Below are 19,391 nucleotides of genomic sequence, written 5' to 3'. Positions count from 1 at the left end.
CGCCCGAATTCTTGGACGCTCCAGGAACCTAAGTCAGTCCGGAGGAGACCGCAGCTGACTACATAGGTATAGTTGTCAGCCTTGCACAACTCATTGTGGTTACTCTTACGACACCTATTAGGTATGTCGACGCTATTATGAATGTATTCGCGCAATCCTGCAAGCCCAGGAATAGTTGTTTGACAGTCGATAGATTGTGGACATCAAGGAAGGCTGTTGGTCTTCTCCGGTAGCGTGCATCAACGTTCACCTTACGCTAGCTACAAGATGACACAACGGATATATCCGGCACTTCTAGAAAATATGAGTTCTCTCAGTATCCAAAACTTGCAATTCTCTTACGCTACTACAATACATTGTGTTGATATTGTGCCGTATGTGTGCAATATGTTCACTGGGGTGATGGCCGTTGAAAATCCTGAGAACAGGAGATTCGTATATGATGATCCTCGAGTTCTCACTTGATGCTTGTCCTTCAGACATCTCACGTGCTTCAGCCGCAAGACAACTTCTGCCCAAGCGAACAATATCTCGATTGTACTATATTCCAGCTTTAGACCTGTAGTATGATGAAGAGGTCTACACGGCACTTTGGCTGTGGGCACTTCGTGTCCTGAAGAGGCTTTAGACATCGACTGAAGTCATGTCGGTAAGAAGGATTAGCCAGCAAGAGACATCCGATTTGATTGCTCGGACTCAGCCTGATGCGATGCAATTCACGATTGATTTCTACAGAGTCTTCGATTCGAGCAATTGTTCGCTCAATTGTCGAGAAGGTCATGATATGGAACAAGACTCCGCCTCCGTGAAGACCAACGATGGGATAAACTCGCGCCAGAACAGGAGAAATGTTAGATCGGCTCAAAGAGAATGTAAGGAACATGTCCTTCAGTCTCACTATGAGTGGTTCTCTGCTGCTGATATTGAAACGTCCATCGCAAATGGCTGCGGTGTGTGCAACATACTGTGGGAGATGACTCGAGAGCTGTTCCCTTGTGACCAACAGGGACTACCTGCAGCCTACGAGTACTCCATCACTGGTCCTTTTGCGTTGAAAAGGCGTCGGATTGGAACGAAGCAATCGGTAGAAACGGTACAATCGTTTCGACCAAGAGGTTCGTCAAGTCATCGAGGCAGTGAGTTAACTCAGCATTGACAGGGTTGGATGTGAGGTTCAAGCATTTTGTCGAAGCCAATATCGTCTACAGCTGCGAGCGTTCAATCAAGAGGGCGTCGCAGTGGTTTTCCGAATGCATAGACAGTCATCGGAACTGCTCAAGGTATAGTGAACCACAGGCTACTCATAACAAACCGAAGCGACTGCTCGATCTGACTCCTCTTTGGCACGGTAGTAAATCGGGTATCAAGGTGATTGAGACACAAGATGGAAACACCTACCGCTATGCATGTCTCAGCCACCGTTGGGACCATGCAGTCGCTCAAAAACAGACCACGTTGAACAACCTCCAAGATCGCCTGGTATTTTTAGATTTGGCCTTGTTACCGAAGAACATTCGTGATGGGGTTTTGCTTGCACGCCGACTTGATATCGAATATATTTGGGTTGACTCGATATGTATCATCCAGGAAGGTGATAATGATGCAGACAAGAACAGTGAAATCGCAAAGATGGGCTCTATCTACTCGAATGCGATCATCACCATTGCTGCTGTAGCTGCCAAGACCTCCTCCGATGGTTGTTTCGTAAAGGACAAATGGTCAGATATCTGTCTTGTTGTTACTGACAGCAAGAACAAGGAGTATCTCATCGGTGCTCGAGTCCTTGATATGAAGGGAATCGCAGATTCACCGGCAAGCTTCGAGGAAGCTTATCCCCTCCTCAAGCGTGGCTGGGTCCTTCAAGAGCGCCTCCTATCACCTCGTTTACTACAGTGCAACTATGGAGAGTTCACCTTCGAGTGCCTCGAGGCGTCGCACTGTGAGTGTCGTTCAATTTCCATTATACCACATCCAGGTGCAGGTTCCCAGCGCTTTGACAAAGTGAATTTCACTTGGCGAAAGCGCCTTTTCGTCCAGTCTCAGGGTGCTCGAGATGCTCGTAGGGATATGGCGATGACGTATTGGAAGTGTGTTGTCAGGACGTACATGCAGCTCCGCCTGAAGGAGACGTCCGATGCTCTACCAGCGATAGCAGGTCTCGCCCAGTATCTGTCGCGCTATGTTGAGTCAGACTACGTCGCAGGACTCTGGAAGGAGTTTTTGCCTACAGAAATGCTCTGGTTCGCCATGCCAGTAGTATACAAGCTGTCGCCAAAACCAAGACCCAAGGACACCACAGCCCCTTCATGGTCCTGGACGTCTGTGGCTATGGGTCCAGCCATCGAGTACATCAACTGCAACCGGACTGTGGCTTTCCCAACCTCCGAAAACTTTCTGGAGGTCGCGCTCAAAGAGATATACTGTGAATCTGAGTCCCCACTCAATTCATTCGGCAGAGTGAGACTGGCGTACTTGAGAATCGACATGATCCTATATCCATGGTATATCCGCAGGTTTTGTTACAAGCACGGTCACACTAGGTACCGAAACAGGATGGATTTGTATACGCACAGGCCAAATCCGAATGTACAGTGTCACACGAGCATAGCAGGGCTACCCATACATGGGGGAGTAGAGCTCAACTTCGACGCTAAGCAGACGAACGAAGGAACAGAATTTGAGCCGTTCGACTATTGCGTGGACGGGCTGAAACCTTGCGCTCTCGCACCTGTATTCTTGTTGCATGCACTGCACAGAGAGGGTCCGGTATCAAGTATCGACGTTTTCTTGATTCTCCTACGAACAACACCGCAACACGGGAAACCCAATTGCTACAAGCGCATCGGTCTGATGAAATTGGAAATGAACGGTGCCGAAAAACGCAGCTGGGAAGCAACGATCAATGGCCAGATTAGTATGGTTCGTGAAGAATTCTGGCTTTTTTTAATGCGCGTGGCTGAGCTTGTGCTCACTATGTATCGAACATGGTTCACTCAAGCTACGCATTCAAGCTTCCGAACTGTCGATGGTGACCCTGACATGCTCTGTAAAGTGCTAACCGTCGGTGATCATCCATAGCAACCAAATATCAGGCAGAGCCACTCAAGTTGTCTCCCAGTGTGCTACAGGCGCAGATTATTCATCCGGCCATACATGCTCATAGAGTGGTTTGTTCAGCTCGACCAACTGCAATAGCTCAAACGCCGAGCACGGTAGGTACATAGTCGGACACGTTTCGTAGGTGTTGCCGCTTGAAACTACTATCAGGTCTAAAGGCTGTCGACTTGTACACGTTGCATTGATGCTGGCCTCCCAGCGGCGTTTCAGATCTGAAGGTAGCTTTCCAGTGTCCCACCGGCACCGGTTCAAGTCATCTGTACAGCAGAAGCTAGTGCTCGGTTCACCTGTCCCGTTAGATCTGGCCAGGGCGTGAATCTGAACTGTGCCACCTGACGTCCCCTCGAGCAGTAGGCCGCTGACACTGTCGCCGTCAGAAAGCTTGCAATAAAGCAGAACACCGTTATTGAAGAGAAACTCCATGGAAACTTCGCTGTTTGCTGTCTGGTTAGGCCTACTGACGGGATGTCCAGATGATGAGAAGTGCTGCGTTGCCTGTTGGTGATTCAGTGAACTCCCGTCTGATAACACATATATGCTAATGAAAAGGGGCAAGCTGAACGTTTGATCTCGGAGCGTCTGCAAAACAGCGGTGTCCGCTTCACTAGTGCTATCCAAGAGCCCACGGGATGTGATCTCCAAAACGTTCGCCAAATGTATGACTGATGGCAAATCGACCCAAGCAGAACTCGCATATTCACTTGACTCGAGATTCTCTTCCGCGAAGCATTGCAACGTCTCGATGAATAAGGTCTCGAGCGAGCCGTTGTAGTCGACGCGAAGTGATCGTGACTTCTTAGTACGTGCCAATCCGAGGAGTGCATAAATTCTGTCCCTGGGGTCGTGGCAGAGCTGCTTTCCGTATTCGCGCACCAGTGCACTGAGCCAGCGCCACTCTGACCCGCGTCCGGTTCCTGTACCCAGGCGCTTCCAGACGAAGGGCATAATACGCTGTATGCAATGCTGGACTAGCCAGTCCCCGGCTTCTTCAGTCAAGATTGCTTCCATATATGGCGTCTCGCATATGTCGATTGTTCGTGTTCCGGATATGATGACCGCGCTCCTAGCGACCAAGATCTCTTGGACAACCCAAAGTCGAAGCCAGTACTCGTTAGTGATGATAGCCTCGCAGTGTTGTCTAACGAGATTGCGAGTTTCACCACGACAGCGTGACATGAACGTATACAGAGGGCTGTGGCCCTTGTCTGACGTCACTTTGAACCATTCGTCATAAGCATCACCAATAGAGCTCAGCTCGCTCGCTTCACCAAGCCAGATGAGGACACGAGCCGCAGAGGAAAAGATACTGCCCATTCTACCTACCTGGTGGTTCTTCTCAAGCACGTCGCTTTGGTTGATGCATATTGAATCAATCCACAATCTTGTGGTTGGAAACCCTGCTACCGAGCAATGCTGAAGGAACCGCCAGATATTGTGACGAATATGTAGGCGTCTTCCATCTATGCATATGGGATGCAGCGTCGCCTCAGAACCCCAGGTATAGGACACAGCATCGTAGGCACCGTTGACATCGTCAAAACTAGTGTGCTCTAAGGTCACGGTAAGGTCACCATTGGCAGCTTGGGGATGGATTGTTAGAAGTCGGATCTCGGGTTTTGTGACATTTAGAGGGCAATATTGGTACTTGCTGTCGGCAACCATGATGCTGTCAACCATGAATCATGCTCAGATGTCTGTGCCTCGTAGTCCTGAAAGTGGCTGATCAAGATAAAGTCGTGATTGGTGGCACCGACGAGTATTGTTTTTCCGGGTCGAGCTTGCCTTACTTACCAGCAACATGCTCGTCCAGCAGATCACATTGGTTAAGTATGGTGCATGATTCCAAACACATCTCTCGGAATCAGTGTTCACGATAACTTATCAGCTGGCTGTATCCATGTCAGAGTACATCTTAGCTGCTAATAGATGTCCTAACATCGATGCATTGTGAGTCAATGTGCGAGACCAAGACGGCTGAGACAGAGTGGGAAGTCACAACGACGAACACGATTGCCATACTCTGTAGTAAGCTGTGCAATGAGCTTTCTTGGCAACTTCAGAGGCCACGGAGATGACCGACGCCAGTCTCCAGGCTTTGTGACCGCCTATGATGCCTAAGCTCTAGGGGTTCCAAGGTCTTTTGACCAGCACGTCTGCATCCGAAAAACCGGCGGGGCGCACAGGCTTGCTGGATTGTCAGACTGCCGCAAGACTTTTATTACCCGTGGGAGTAGCTCTTCCTAACATTCACAAGCTATCGACTGTTACGTACGAACAGCACATTCCAGATGCCTTCTCCTTTATCATAACGCGCAAGCTACTAGGCTGATACCCGCTGAGCCTGCCCCATTACTCCTCTGCTTCCCAGCGGAAACAATATAGGTGACTTTACTGGTCCTCTCCTTTTGCTGTGATGCTGCATCTGCAGTCTCTCCGGGCAAGCCCTGAACTTCAAGCTGAGTTCTTGGATCTCTCGTAACACGAAACTAGGACGTCACGGACGAGTATTGTTGAGGACAACGTGAAGTGAAGGCCATAGTGCTTCAGAGGCCACCAAAAAGTCGCGCTCACTGTCAACCTCGAACTCCTGGCTCACATCCATGTTCTTCTCGAGTTTTAGCCCGACTCGACCCGTTGCTTTCGACTCTTGCTGGGCTAGACACCAGATCTGCCTCATGGGCTCATGTTGTGCGTAACTGGGAGGTGTGTGCGTTTCAAGAAAAAGCTCGAACGTCGAGCGCCCAACCTGCGAATTCAGTAAGTCGCAACAAAACAATGCTCGGGCAGAACACTCACGCGCGGAGCTGGGGCTTGGAACAAGGTAGCAATGCTTTCACTCGAGCAAGCGTGGAGAGCAACGATCGTTGATTCCCACTGGCGCATACTGCGGCAGACTGCGAGATCTATGTCAGCACCAATCGCTTCCAGAAGTTACGTCTGACTTACATCTCATTTGGACACCGCATGCACTGAAGACCAATTCAGGCACGTCGCGCACATAGGCTTTCGGTAGATGCAACAAATGCCTAATGCTGCTGTCGATAATATCGTATGACAGCTCATTCGAATTGATCTTGTAGTGCTTTGGCACATCCGATTCAACACCTGGAAAGTTACAGTCCTTGAGATCGATGCTGGTATTCTCCAAGAAGAGAGGTGTGGCCTCCTGATAGATCGTCCTGCAAGCCAAGAACAAGTTGATAGCAGGGTGTTGCGCCTCATGGGGACATAGGCATCGGCCGTGTACATGTTGGTGAGGGTGAAGCACAATCGGCGTTGATCTGAAAAGGTTCTCGTAAATGATGAGACGAAGCTCCTTCGGAATGTCTTCGACGAAACTCAATGGCATGGTGTCGCTGAGGACAGATTGATCGAAGGTAGTACGTGGGTTGCACAAGGGCATTGAATGGCGGAAGGTGCAATGGAAAGCTGGAGGCTCGTGACTTTGCTGTGTGAACGAAGGATATGAATGTTTTCTGCAAAGCTGAGAGCCAGGCAGAAACCAATTGAAGCAAACAAGCTAAAATGAGTTGATCAAATTACCTTCACCCTGTTAAAGCTAAAGTGAAAGTGAGGTCCAAGTGACTGTACACACCCATGTAAGTAGAAGAGCTACTGTCTCAGATAAGAATGCTCTCGATTAGGCCGACCTCAAAATGCTTAAAGACGCAGTAGCGAACAAGTATGTACCTAAGTCAGCTGGTGAAGTTTTCATCAATCCAGCGATTCTCGAGTTATTTCTGCCGAGCATCGCGAGCCCGACTCGCTATGTGATGTTAAGACTAGTGCATACAGAAATAAAGAACGAATTGGGGTGTTGAATGGAAACTGGTTGCTACTACTGCTACCTACTAGATAATCCAAGCACTGGTTGGACCGGAATGAAAAACTTGGGTCGGAACAATCGCCTATCAAAGGTTTCGAGTGCTAGACCTACTCAGGCTTGCGGTGATTAACATTCTGCATCTCCTTGCGCATCAACGGCCTCGCCTTTCAACTCAGCCTGAGGAAGCAAGCAGATTCCTACTCCTTCTCACTGCCAAAGAAAGCACCCAATCCACCTTTTCGCGTATTTATACCCACTGCAACATCCTTCTTGGCATAAGCACTGGCAGGAGGAGGTGGAATATGAGGGGTGACAAGATCAATACCACCTGCACCAACAGCACTGGTCGAGTACCATCTGTTGTGTCGTGGAGCCAAAGGTCGAGTATCATAGTCATGTCCGCCTTGTCCAGTGTATCCAGCACTCGTACTGGTACTCCAGCTGCTTGCGGTTGTGGTAGGAGTATTGCCCAAGCTTGGGGTTGTAGGAGCAGTCGCAGCAATAGCACTCATGTTTGGAACATCTATCTTGATCTCATTTGGGGTATCATGGTTGATTGCTCGGTGGAATGACGAAAGATAGCGGTAAGCCTCAGAATTGTATCGGGATGAGGCTGGTCGTGCACTTCGTGTCGCTTTGGGCTTCCATTCGGTTGGGTCAAGATCGGGTTTGTAGCAGTGATTGTCGGCGGGTATCCTGACGACGGGGACGTCTGTATCGGGACTCGCACCGGTGGGTGTTCGTGATTGAAGTATCGGTCGAGAAGAGGTGGGAGTTATAGGAGGTGAGGGAGAGGTTGACATGATGTTTGCTGCTGATAATGGTTTGTTGGAATCCTTGCGACGGCAAGCTTCACTGCAGTACAGGATCGAGTTGCAAGGTGTTGTGATTTGCTTTTCGCACATGGCACTGTAACAGGTGAGTCACTGTCGCAGGTTCTCTTCGATGAGCCAGCATACCAATACTGCAAGAAACAAGCAGCCATGTCGTCCGGCTTGCTTGTTTCTAAGGTTCTCTTCTCCTTTCGAGGAGAACCAAGCAGACTTTTGCTGTTGGTGTGCGTTGCATAGGAGGATCTCTTGAGAATGGGCGGCCCGGGTCTTTTGGTATTAGTAGATGCTAGGGAGGCCTGTGTTGGACTGCGCTCAGCCATACTGGGCGGTGAAGGCTGGCTTGCAATACCTTCTAACTACAAATGGTGAGCAACATGCATGATGGAAACCTCATTTTGAGAATCGAGGACTTGTGTGAAACAAGAGTACATCTGTCTTGTCATAGGTCTCACCGACAATGCAGTGAGATTGTGTGCGATTCATTGGGGCAGTGACGGCCCGTTGCTTGTGCATGAAGCAGGAACAAAGCAACAACATGCGGTAGCTTATCGTAACCATCTAGAAGAGGTATAGCTTCCGTCTAGCGACCGAAACCTTAGATACCGTGGTCAGGCACGTGCCAAGGTGCAGCGGCGATCGTCATAGTATGGCAGAACCTCCCGACCTTCAATGTCGAGCTTCTCGCCAGGGTACTGCCTCTGGACTGTTCAACAAAAGCTCGAAATGACAAAAGTGATGCTTCAGACCCCGCAACTCAAGGCGCTTCACATGTTCACTTCGTTGCTAGCCTAAGAATGCCTCCCTAGTGCTGAGCCTGTGATATCTCGAAGCTCCGGCATCCGTCCCCAGGCTGACGCTCTGTGTAACAGTAATGCTATGCATCACTCAGCTGAGACTTGGTTGTTCAATCAACGGCACGCCTGTTCGGCGAGCAGGAACCGGTAACTTCGCACATCCAAGATCGCCAACTCGGGACAGAACTCGCAGCCCGGAGCCCGAAACACAAATCATAATTTCTTTGCAGACTGCCACTTGTTCGGCGGAAGCAATCCACTCTCTCACACACCGATCACACACCGATCACATACCCATCCTCAAACCCCCAAACCTCCCCTAACAACCTCAATCGCTCTTCTTACCACCTCCCCATCACTCCCACGCGTACACCTTCCCACCGCTTCCTCCCTGCCCACACCCACAGCCTCACACCCCTCATCCAGATATCCCTCTCCCTCTTCAACCTGCGTCTCACACACAACCCCCACAAACCACCACACAACCTTCCACACCTCCCTCCTATCGTCCCCAACCTGCCTCCTCATCGTCATCATGAACGGATCCGTACACCCCCTAAACACCCGCACCTCATCAAGCGTATACCCGCCCCTCCGATTATCATCCGCCGTTGCGCGACTTCGAAGCGTGACAGGCAGAAGTTCACATTTCAGACCTGTTTCTTCGGCTATCTCTCGCAGTGCGGCGGCGGCGCGGGATTCGCCGATGTTCCGCCGGCCTTTCGGGAGGAGGTATTTGTGGTAGGGTGGGCGTTTTGTTTGTTTGTGGATTAGGATGATTTTGGTGGGGTAGAGGTCGGGGGTTGGGGCTGTGGTTGTGGTTGTTTCATCATGGGATTGGGCACCAGTTTGGGTTGTTGAGCGGGAGTCGATGCCTGTGCTGCGGAAGTCGAAGAGGATGCACCCTGCGGACTCTACGAAATCGGTCTGGGGGTACAAATGTGCTTGGTTATTGGAACCTGCCATCATATGTTTTGAATGGAAGTTGTTTATGTTCGGAGCAGAGCAAGGCTGCTGGATGTCTTCTGTGTGCTACTGCTGTGTAGCAGGTCCAGTAAAATTGTGATAGCAAAGGACGATGTGAGTGAGCTATGTGGAAGAGGTGAGGCTGGATCTGTATCTCTGCCTCATTCTCACAAATGCTTGCTGTTTGATATCTTCATTAGGCGTGACCGAGACATCATTGCAGCATGACATGGCAAGACAAACAATGCACTCCGGCCGAAGGCTCTGCGGCGGCCGTTGTAGACAGCATAGCGAGCGCAGATAGAGCAGACGGGTCTTTCGGTCAGGAGGTCAAGAGGGTCACCATTTCCGACGGGCCATGAAGAGTGGTCTGATAGAACATATAGTATTATGATCTGGGACGTTAGCGTCCTTCTGGGGGTCAACTCCTTTATCGCAATAATAGTACACGCAACTCAATATATCGCCCTCCCCTCATCCCACTTCCTAACCTCCAACCCTTTCCTCTCATCACCACTAGGCGTGCCCCCACGACTAGGTCCAGCAGGACTACTCCCATTCTCAATCATCCCACCACTTCTCCTTCCCTCCAACCCAGGCACTAAGTTCACCGGCCCAATCCACTCCCAAACTCGACTCCACTCGCCCGTCTTTCCACCCTCCCTCGTCGCAGCCCTCACATTACTATTAGCCTCCACGATCTTCTTCACCCTAACCCACGCCCTCTCCCTCTCCGCCCGATCAAACACGTTCCTCAGCACATCATCCCTCAACTGCCCAACACTAATGAAGGCCTCACCAACCCGCCCATCCTCCTTCAACGCAGCCTGTGTAGCCAAACGATCAAGCGTCATAGCCACTAGACTCGGCGTCTGCGTCTTCGCAGTACTATACGCGAGCAACCTCTGCCGTCCATAAAGTGCAGACGCGATGCTCAGAATTACAAAGAAAATAGGGACTCGATTTGCTGCCAGTGTTCGGACTGTTGATCTTCGGACGGCGCATGTGAAGGGGAGGTTTGCGAAGGATGTGCTGCTGAGGAGGGTGCGGCCGGATCTACATCGCTGTTGTTAGTTAGTGATTCGCTAGTAAGATGAGAGGCAAAAGAAAAATAACTTACTTGTCGTGGGTGACTTCGATTTCGTCTCTCTTCTTGATGTCTCCGAGGGCACTCTCCCAGAGGTCATCGAATTCTTCGGGTGACATGTTCTTGCGTCGCTGCTTGGAGATTGTGGCTTTGAGTTGTTCTTCTGAGACTTCGAGCTTGGTGGGTGAGACGATAGCTCTGCTTGCTTGGTCTTGTGTGGAGGTGGCAGTGGTGGAACTGCTTGTGAGGGTAAGGTCACCGCATTCGTATGCAGCTCTCTTGTTTCGTAATTCTTCGACGGCTCGATCTGCTACGACTCTGATCCTCTTTTCTTTCTCGCTGTCTGGTTCGCATGTTGGTGGGAGTGGAACAAGGCCATTCAAGCTCAGAGGATGCTGCTTCAGCACGAAATCATGCTCGCACTCGACCTGCATGTTTGGGTAGCAGAGGGCATTCTGAGGACACGGCTCACACTGCGGCTGTAACGACTCGTGAACCCAATATGGAACGTTGTCGATCTCTGCCAACGACCACTGTGGCTGACCAACACCGCAATAGCCTACTGCAACTTTCTCTTGCCTATACCAGGCAGCAGTTGCGCTCAGGGCGGCCATCAATATTGCCCATGGAGCAGTCTTTGCAGTTGTGCTTGCAGGCTTCTTCCGATGCTTGATGATGTCCTTGTTTCTTGACTTGGCGAGTCGTCGATCTGCGACGATATCCTGGCTCAACTCTTGACTCGCATCTTCGGTGAATTCTTCCGTAGTCTCGACTCCGTCAGCGCCCGTACTAAGGTGCGCGACTGGGACATCGACCCCTTCTTTCTTCACCCGTGTTGGTGATCTCGTCCGTCGTCGACTAGTGCTTTTCCTCGTACTCGACGTACCCATCGATTTTCTGGATTTAGAGGATGAAACTCGTATTGTATCTGGGTCAGGACTCTGGAACGGGTTGTCTTGAGTGAAAGGACTCTCGTCAGCTTCTAGAGAACGGCGCGTGTCTGGCGCGTCTCGTACTTTAACAGATGGTGTTCGCGTGACTGGGATTGGACCTGGGGTGCTCTTTCTCGTCCTTTTGACCGATTGAGCTACTCTCTCAGGCTCGGTCCCGGTTGTCTCTGCATCAGACACTGGTGCAGCCTTCGTTGACCTTCTCTTACTGGGTGTTTTCGACCGTCGTGTAGTCTTGGGAGTCGGCTCTACCTCTTCTTGCTGGAGGTTTGTTCTGCTTTTCCTGCCTCTAGGCGTCTTAGGTGCAGGAGGAGGAGGCATCTGTTCTCGAGCATCGCTCTCGTCGTCATCCACAGTCGACTCTTGACTGCTTGGAACATCTGTGATACCACGGCTAGTTCTTCGCACCCTGTCGCGATCTCGCAATAACTTTCGTGCTTTCGGGATAAGTTCTGTCTGTAGTATTTCGACCAGTTCACTCTTCTTTGCGGATGAAGGATAGTTGACATTATGCGCCACCAGTATTGATCGCAGGCGTGGTACGGTTAATGTGTTAACGTCGAAACCTGGCTGCAGGTAATACAGCTCGTCCTGATCGGCCATCGTGGTCAATTTGGTCGCAAATGTTGTCGCATGAATGAACTCGAGATTGGCAGTGTGCAGCACGTCCACACAGTCTATGCGATGTTCCTGTGCTCAGCCGAGTCAAGTGAACAATGACATACAGAACACTGTGGCGGTTGGAAACAAGGGCATTGCGAAGTAAACAAATAATCATTCGGTGACGTGACCCGCGAGCGGCTCGTTCTTGCCGCACCTGCTCCACTTTCACTAGGATGCCTGGTGCAGCCTGCCAGTGTTGGACGAACTGCTACTTGTCACTGCAGTGGACGACTCCGTAACTCAAGTACTTTGCGGCACTTTCGACGACGACAAGGAGATGTCAGCAGTAGCTGATGCGCAGAGGAACGTATGAGATTGTGCCATCCGATTGTTGTACATAAATTAACTATTTAATATGTCTTCGTGGTACACATCATGAAGGAAAGCAAATAACCAATCCTATCCTCAAAGAGCCGTCGGTGAAATCGAAGTGGTAATTCAAGGTCATAACGACAGTCCATGAACCGTGGGAAAGATGCTGAGATCGACCCTGCTGATAGTGAAGAATGTGACTGTAACACATAACAAGAAGTATTCGGAGACTGGAACCTCTAAGCCAAAATCTTTCTGTACCAAAGAAACATCGAACATTCTAGCCAATGCCACTCGATCTGGACCAGGCGCCGTCAGTGTCGATTGGGGAACTCAAATATGCCATCGTACGGCTACTGTCTTATCGTCATGGGTGGGTATGTCGGCGAAGCGTATTGAACGTTGCTGGGATGAACGATCTGTGCTCCATCTCAAACTGCCAACGAAGGATACTCGCTCGACGGGAGCTAAATATTCCTACTGCTGGATCAGGGAAGCTGGGCCTAGAATCCTCGCTGTCTCGCATTTGCTCGCCTATGCCGACGACGATGGCGTCAAAGGACTCGATCGACAATGGAGTAATGGTGCCATGCGTACCATCGACACTCGAAGTTTGGTCGTATCCTTGGTCGTGCGTTCGCCGGACCGACATGGAACCTCTATTAGATATATTAGACATTCCCACGGCTTGACTGTGGGTCATTGATTGCGTTTGAGAGCTGAGAGCTCGCTTCGAAGCTGAATTGTTGGTCCCATGGAAGCTCTCAAGATTAGCGTTGCTCGTTGACCTAGGTCTTGCCCGATCTGTTGTTTCAGGTCAGTTCGCCCGGGGCAGCGAAGCTGAAAACTCCTTATTCTCACCTGAAAGACGCCGCCTCAGCTGGCTCAATCGTAATGGACATAGTTTCTTGTTCGCGGTATCAAATTGAGCTGTCATCTCCGAGCCTAGTCTGCGCTTGTGAGGGCGTAAAGTCATGTTTCAGGTTAATGAGGGTGTGATAGCAAGTGGAAGAAGCGTTATCGCCCAAAGAGTGAAGCAAAATAGTCTTATAGGGCTATTGATCGACTACGCCTAGGATAGTCGTGTATCTCGTCACAAGTGTGATTCATGTCCTTTCTTGTCCACGTTCAGTATTTAATCTGCTGCACTGTGGCATGGGGAATGCTCGACAAGCCACCCGTCAAACTCGGGAAACGACCGTTCGTGGCGTCTCTCAAGGGCTTACCACATATGGTGCCCCATCTGGAAGTCGATTGAACCACGATTAGCTGAAGTGCAATCGTTCGTGGTAAGTTGAGAACCCAGGACCATGGGCTGTTCAGGATCTGTTGTAACATTTGACTAGCACATCCTCGCAGGCGCTATAACGGAGCAGCTCGATAGCCAGTGAGGCTTCGCGTGAGCGGAAGGGATTCGAAGTGAAGCCAGATCTTGGTCGCCTCATCTTCAAGATGAAGTACCAGGCATTAGTTCATTGCATCACTTTGACAAGCTGGTTAGTATGTGAGGCGCGATCGCAAGAGCTCGTGATCACTCCATGCGGTCGCAGGCGTCCTTCTGCCTCGGTTGAGTCCCGATGTCTCATTCCAGAAATGATATAGCGCGCTCCTTTTGGACGAACACTCATCTGTTTCGACCAAGCCAACCACTGGCAGCGAGAAGGTTTCTTTCTTCGCAGTGGACGACGGGATAACCGCGGCTACTTTGGAGCTCGTCCATAGTATTGTTAAAAAAAGGCTGCTTGCGCGATGCAAACACGAAGTTAAAGCTCGGCCGGCCTGCAGCGATCTTCACCTTCGACTGTCTGAGAGCATCGCAACCGCAAAGCTTGTTTAGCTCAACGGGGGGACCTCCCATCATAGTCACACGTACTCGTGTGGGAGCGAAACCGGCGGAATCCACAGGACGCAACGTGGTTCGTGTTCGATGGAAAAGGTCTAAGATTTTGCCTTCTCACGCCTTGTCTGCCCCTCAGTAGGGACACAACAATGTGCTCTCCTGCACCAAACCTCGGCCCTTCCTTTGGAACGTCATTTCAGAGTACTTTGTTCGATGTGTGGAGCAGTTCTGAATGCCGTAGCGAGGCATAAGATCCCATTACTGTTTAAAATAAAGAAGCCTATGACTGGCTGTGGACGTCGACGCGTCTTCGTGACCGAGAATCCATTAGCGGTTGCTCCTTCCGTCTTCTGGCTTTGGGAAGAACATCACGAGACTGCGTTGACGGCTGTGATTTCATGTCTGGTACTTCCGTCTCGAGTGGTTGATGGTCAGTGGGAAGGATCATGGCCCACAATTTGAGTGCTTTCTGTTAGTTCGAGGCAAGTGTTTGTGTTGCTGACTTGACAAGTCGAACCTGGCTGTCAGAAGCCATGCTTTCTCATGCTGAGGATTTCATTCAGTCTATGCTGACAATCAGCTCTTCAAATACTCTTGACCGCTTTGCGTCTGCTGCCCAAGCATAGCACAGGCCATTCAGCCAGGCCACAGGTACGTTTTGTGGCGTTCGCACCGACCAGCGGTGTCGTTCGGCTGCCAGTATGGGAGCAGTCAGATGATCATGGGATGAGTCCACTGATGCGACTCTAGACGAACCACGTGGATCATCGCAGAGCTAATGCATATCATTCGTCCGGCTCATTAGCTGAGTGGCTGTCAAACATGCAAAGGATCCCACAAGCAAGGATGGCTTCCGCTTGGTCAGTCCGAAGAATGTGGTACGATGACAGCATCCAAAACATGTGGCATTGGTCAACTCATGGCGCGAGATAGGAGAGGTACATACTCGCCGCTGCGTATCTGACAGCACGAGCGTTTATACTGGTCTGGGTTATCTTGCTTGCCAACGAGCACATTCCTTGAGGTAGAACGCTCCCTGATATTGATATGTTGCTGCAGGTCAATTATCTCGGCCGAGGCCGAAGCAACGTAATATGGGAGACGAATGCAGTTACCGACTACCCTTTAGGGTATCAGCCTACGCGTTACTCACTGACTAGTCCATGCTACAGAGGGATAGAAAGCAAGCGGAGGAAGCACAAGGCAGAGTGGGAAGGGCATATCAGGGGCAAGAGACAGCTTCGCTAATGGCGAACGCAGGTGAAACGTCAGCACAGAAGGTTCGTGTAGGAATACGAACATATGGCATCGGTACAGCTCTCAGTTTGCACCTGGGTAGTGCTTGCCCGACTGAGTCGTCCACAAAACGTTGACACTTCAGGCAGGTACGCAAGTCACGTCTTCATCTCCCCATGCTCGTTTTTCAGACTTCCCGACATACAGCATCTGTTTGCTGACCTCTGGCCGCAGGATATCCCCTGTTGGAAAGTACTCGTACTCAGCATGATACTCGTAAGCCTCGAGCGACTCTAGAGGCGCTGACTGGCCTTTCCCACAGCGCGCTGCCTTGCTCGTATACAAAACTCGAGTCACACAGAATGCAGGAATCAAGGTGCGCAAACGGACGATGTACGTCGTCATTCGTCTTCGTATGGTTTAATCATGTCTTGCTCACTGCTAACAGTCACCAAACATCTCGAGACCTTGACCGATTGTTCGTGGATGATGATGAGAACTCGAACTGCGTTCGAGCGATTGTCGGGCGTGGGCTCCTGCTTTTACGCATGAACTCTGCGGTCATGTTGCGATTCGTCATACCCACGACTTTGATGGCGTCTCGCACCAAACAGATGGCATACTCATTCTCATAAGCCACATCATGCCAAGGCGTTTCTTGCGTTCAACGCAAGGGCCGCGAGTCTCATCAGAGCGCAATCAACGTGCGGTCTAGTTTAACTTGAGCTATTGTCCTCAGCAGACAGTACTGAAACTACCAAGCATTTGCATAGGCAAATATATACCATACAGCCGAGCACAATCATGGCTGCCACAACCCACCGAGCAGCACCTGTCAAGCCGACATCCACTGGTAGCGCTCAGCCTCCAAAGATAAAGCCAATTCTGTCTAACAAGAAGTTTGAAATACCCACAACCAAAAGCAAAACCCAGAAGAACACCGCGAACACAACTCGCAAGCGCGGAAATAGTCACGTAGCGTTCAAGGACGAGCCTTCTATCCGAGAGATCCCGTCACGTTCTTCCAAGGATCGCAACAACCATCGAAGTCGAAGTCGGGATCGAAGCCAAAGTCCAAGCCGGGGTAGGCATGAACATCAAAGCCCCAGTCGTAGTCGAAGTGAGCAAAGAGATCGAAGTCGAGGTAGAAGCCGTGGTGAAAGCTGCTCAACCAGAGCTAGTAGTCGTGCTACCTCCACAACTTCGGTAGACTCGTCACATACTCAAGGGTACGGGAGACAGCCAGCACACCAGGCCAAACAAACCTCATACACGAACCAGACCTCTCGCACAGCCGGCGCCATCAAGGCCAATGCGGATCAAGATGGTGAAGCAGGTCGTGGCAGACGTGCTACGCCTCGTCAAAGGTACTACCAACCTGGCTGGGCCGATCAACTGAGTAAGAAAAAAGCAAGTGAGCGACAACGCACAGAAAGATTCATTTCAAGGGCTTCTCTGGCTTCTCTGGCTTCCAGCTACGCATCGTACGATGACCAAGGACATCTACAAGGTCCAAGTCGGTCTTCCTCGGTGGCATCGTCTGCTCCAGGAGCAAGGAAGCTTCTAGACGAATCCAAAGGGCACCTAGCGAAGAAACGGTCGCTATCTCAGAGTTCCATGAGTTCTGTCAACTCCAGCAGCAGCATTGGGAGTGACAGGTCAGTGATGAGTAATGCATCACAGCACAGATACGGTCACACCAATCACAAGCCTGATCCGCTTAGATTCGAGAATCTGCTCCCAGCTGAATTCGACCGGCAGTATTTCATGCGTGACCCCACGCAGCAATGCAAGGCTGCGCCGGACCCCGAGATAGTTCGAGCGCAGTGGAATCGCGGATGGGACGCCTATTACATGAAGCATTTGTACCCACATGTTCAAGATAGCAGAAACGCTTCAAAGTTGGCAGCCGAATGGAAGGCGCGCAACGCAGCCGAAGCCAACGCCTTATCAGCCTCGAGATATTGGATAGAAAACCTGCCCCTCAAGAAAGAGCATAGATCACGAGGTAGGAGCCATAGTGTTTCCACCTCAGGGTCGGGATACTCACCGGCACGACCTAGCTCACCTGACTCGACATGTTCGACATACGAAGACGGTCGACCTCAAACGACAGAGCGAGCATCTTCAAGGGCAAGCTCAACCCGCAGCATAGTACCACCCCTTGCAGATTTTGACTCGTGTGGCGACGATACGGACGTAGGTGCTGGTCCTCCTCCGCCGTATCCAAGGCGGACATTTGCTGGACGTGGCTCGCTATATGTGCCTAAATTCGAAGACCGCCCATTGCTCGATGGTGTGCCCTCATTAAGGGAACTCGCGAAGTTGTCATTTGATGAACTCTATATATGGTATCCAACAACGCAGTCCACATTGGCGAGACTGCATGAAAAGGTAGACATACAGGGCAACCTTGTGGTTCTGCGAATTCTCAGAGACATCATACCTCCAAAGGCGGCGGAGGAGGCAGAATGGCTCGACGACGGCGTCGACGAGTTGTATGCTGCTAACGTAAGAGTGAGCCGAGGCAATATACAAGTTCGAAGAAGTAAGACCGAGCCTTGGTGTGTGGTTCCTGCCTTCGGCCCACGGCCTGAGTACCTGGATCTAGACGACGATCGTCCTCCGCTCCCACCACGTCCAGTGCCAGGTCGTCGACGCAAAAGCCTCATCTCAGTGCGATCATACGTTGAGGACGAGAATGGTTGGAGAACCGACACATATGAATCAGAGTTCGTGGATGACAGTGAGACCGAGGACGAGCGATATGGTGGTCTGTCCCGCGCAGCTGACTACATCAAGGACATTTTCAGATCCAGAAAGGACGATGACTGGGTCCGCAACTTGCCGAAGCCAGCCAGGAAGCATGTGAAGAAGCAAATGCGCGAGATGAGTCGAGCGCGAGGGAAGAGTCGAGGCCGCTCTCGCAGTTGTGCATCGATGCCCTCGCGCAGGAGAAGCCCAAGCCGCTCTCGGAGCTGCGCAACAACGCGCTGGTGAGAGAAGAGCCGAGGACGCTCTCGGAGCTGTGCGTCGATGCGCTCAAGCGCTAGCCACTACTCGCACCGGCGAGGTAGGAGCCGGAGTCACAGCCAATGGAGCTACCGAAGTGCTTCAGCATCCTGCGATCGCAATGGCTACCACTGGTCATATGAGAACTATCGGGACCGCACAGCTGATGATAGGGCTGATGATCGACGTTATGGTAGGGGCCGCTCCGTGAGTCGAGCGTCCTCAGTGTGTAGTTCTGCTGCATCGAATGCAGAGCCGAGATCAGCGTATTATGATAAGATACCTAGACGTGGGAGTACCAGACGTGTAAGTTCGCACCTGTCGGACCCATGAAGTTCAGCTAATGAAGCGACAGTACTGACCAAGAGCTGATAGCAACCTGGAGTGTCGACCCAGGACCAGCAGCCCGAAATGACTGTCGGTGAAGGCAGGAAGATCTTCCATGAAATGCAACGTGAGCATCGAAGGCGAAGGAGAAGATCTAGCCTTGGCACTGCCGCCACCATTGCCGGAGCGACCTTGTGTGGGGCTGCATTGTTACTTGGGGCATGATACTTTGTCTGCTGTGGGTGAGATGGCTAGGGATGATAGCAGTCGTGGAACCGAAGAGTGATCCTAGGGCATTGTGCAACTGTTTTGACAGCCGCCTTGCGGGAACAACATCAACATACCGCTTTGCCGCAGATTTGTCGTGTCACTGACATCGACCTTGTCTTAAGATGTGACGGGCCGTCTCTACGTGCATTGACCAAAGA

The 19,391-nt window shown here is 51.1% G+C and overlaps 6 protein-coding genes across 6 annotated transcripts; 2 read left to right on the top strand and 4 right to left on the bottom strand.

Moving 5' to 3' along the window:
* Positions 1–643: 643 nt before the first annotated feature.
* On the top strand, positions 644–3,078 carry PMZ80_000755 (uncharacterized protein; the record flags this gene model as incomplete). The annotated part of the gene is made up of 2 exons (XM_064869205.1): positions 644–1,115; positions 1,160–3,078. 2 exons carry the CDS (start codon positions 644–646, stop codon positions 3,076–3,078), a joined length of 2,391 nt encoding a protein of 796 aa, XP_064734702.1.
* A 57-nt stretch (positions 3,079–3,135) lies between these two features.
* Positions 3,136–4,779, bottom strand: PMZ80_000754 (uncharacterized protein; the record flags this gene model as incomplete). Its single annotated transcript, XM_064869204.1, has 1 exon — positions 3,136–4,779. The coding sequence occupies one exon, from the start codon at positions 4,777–4,779 to the stop codon at positions 3,136–3,138; it is 1,644 nt and encodes a 547-aa protein (XP_064734701.1).
* Positions 4,780–7,140: 2,361 nt separating this feature from the next.
* PMZ80_000753 (uncharacterized protein) lies at positions 7,141–8,096 on the bottom strand (the record flags this gene model as incomplete). Its single annotated transcript, XM_064869203.1, has 2 exons — positions 7,141–7,852; positions 7,903–8,096. 2 exons carry the CDS (start codon positions 8,094–8,096, stop codon positions 7,141–7,143), a joined length of 906 nt encoding a protein of 301 aa, XP_064734700.1.
* Positions 8,097–8,870: 774 nt separating this feature from the next.
* Positions 8,871–9,536, bottom strand: PMZ80_000752 (uncharacterized protein; the record flags this gene model as incomplete). Its single annotated transcript, XM_064869202.1, has 1 exon — positions 8,871–9,536. One exon carries the CDS (start codon positions 9,534–9,536, stop codon positions 8,871–8,873), a length of 666 nt encoding a protein of 221 aa, XP_064734699.1.
* A 455-nt stretch (positions 9,537–9,991) lies between these two features.
* Positions 9,992–12,176, bottom strand: SRC1 (inner nuclear membrane protein enriched at telomere/subtelomere region; the record flags this gene model as incomplete). Its single annotated transcript, XM_064869201.1, has 2 exons — positions 9,992–10,592; positions 10,657–12,176. The coding sequence occupies 2 exons, from the start codon at positions 12,174–12,176 to the stop codon at positions 9,992–9,994; spliced, it is 2,121 nt and encodes a 706-aa protein (XP_064734698.1).
* Positions 12,177–16,428: 4,252 nt separating this feature from the next.
* On the top strand, positions 16,429–18,677 carry PMZ80_000750 (uncharacterized protein; the record flags this gene model as incomplete). The annotated part of the gene is made up of 2 exons (XM_064869200.1): positions 16,429–18,459; positions 18,486–18,677. 2 exons carry the CDS (start codon positions 16,429–16,431, stop codon positions 18,675–18,677), a joined length of 2,223 nt encoding a protein of 740 aa, XP_064734697.1.
* Positions 18,678–19,391: the final 714 nt, after the last annotated feature.

Source organism: Knufia obscura, assembly GCF_036327395.1.
Source record: "Knufia obscura strain CCFEE 5817 isolate CBS 148926 chromosome Unknown scaffold_1, whole genome shotgun sequence".
In the NCBI taxonomy this organism is placed as follows: Eukaryota; Fungi; Ascomycota; class Eurotiomycetes; order Chaetothyriales; family Trichomeriaceae; genus Knufia; species Knufia obscura.
This window is presented reverse-complemented; position numbering and strand designations above follow the sequence as displayed.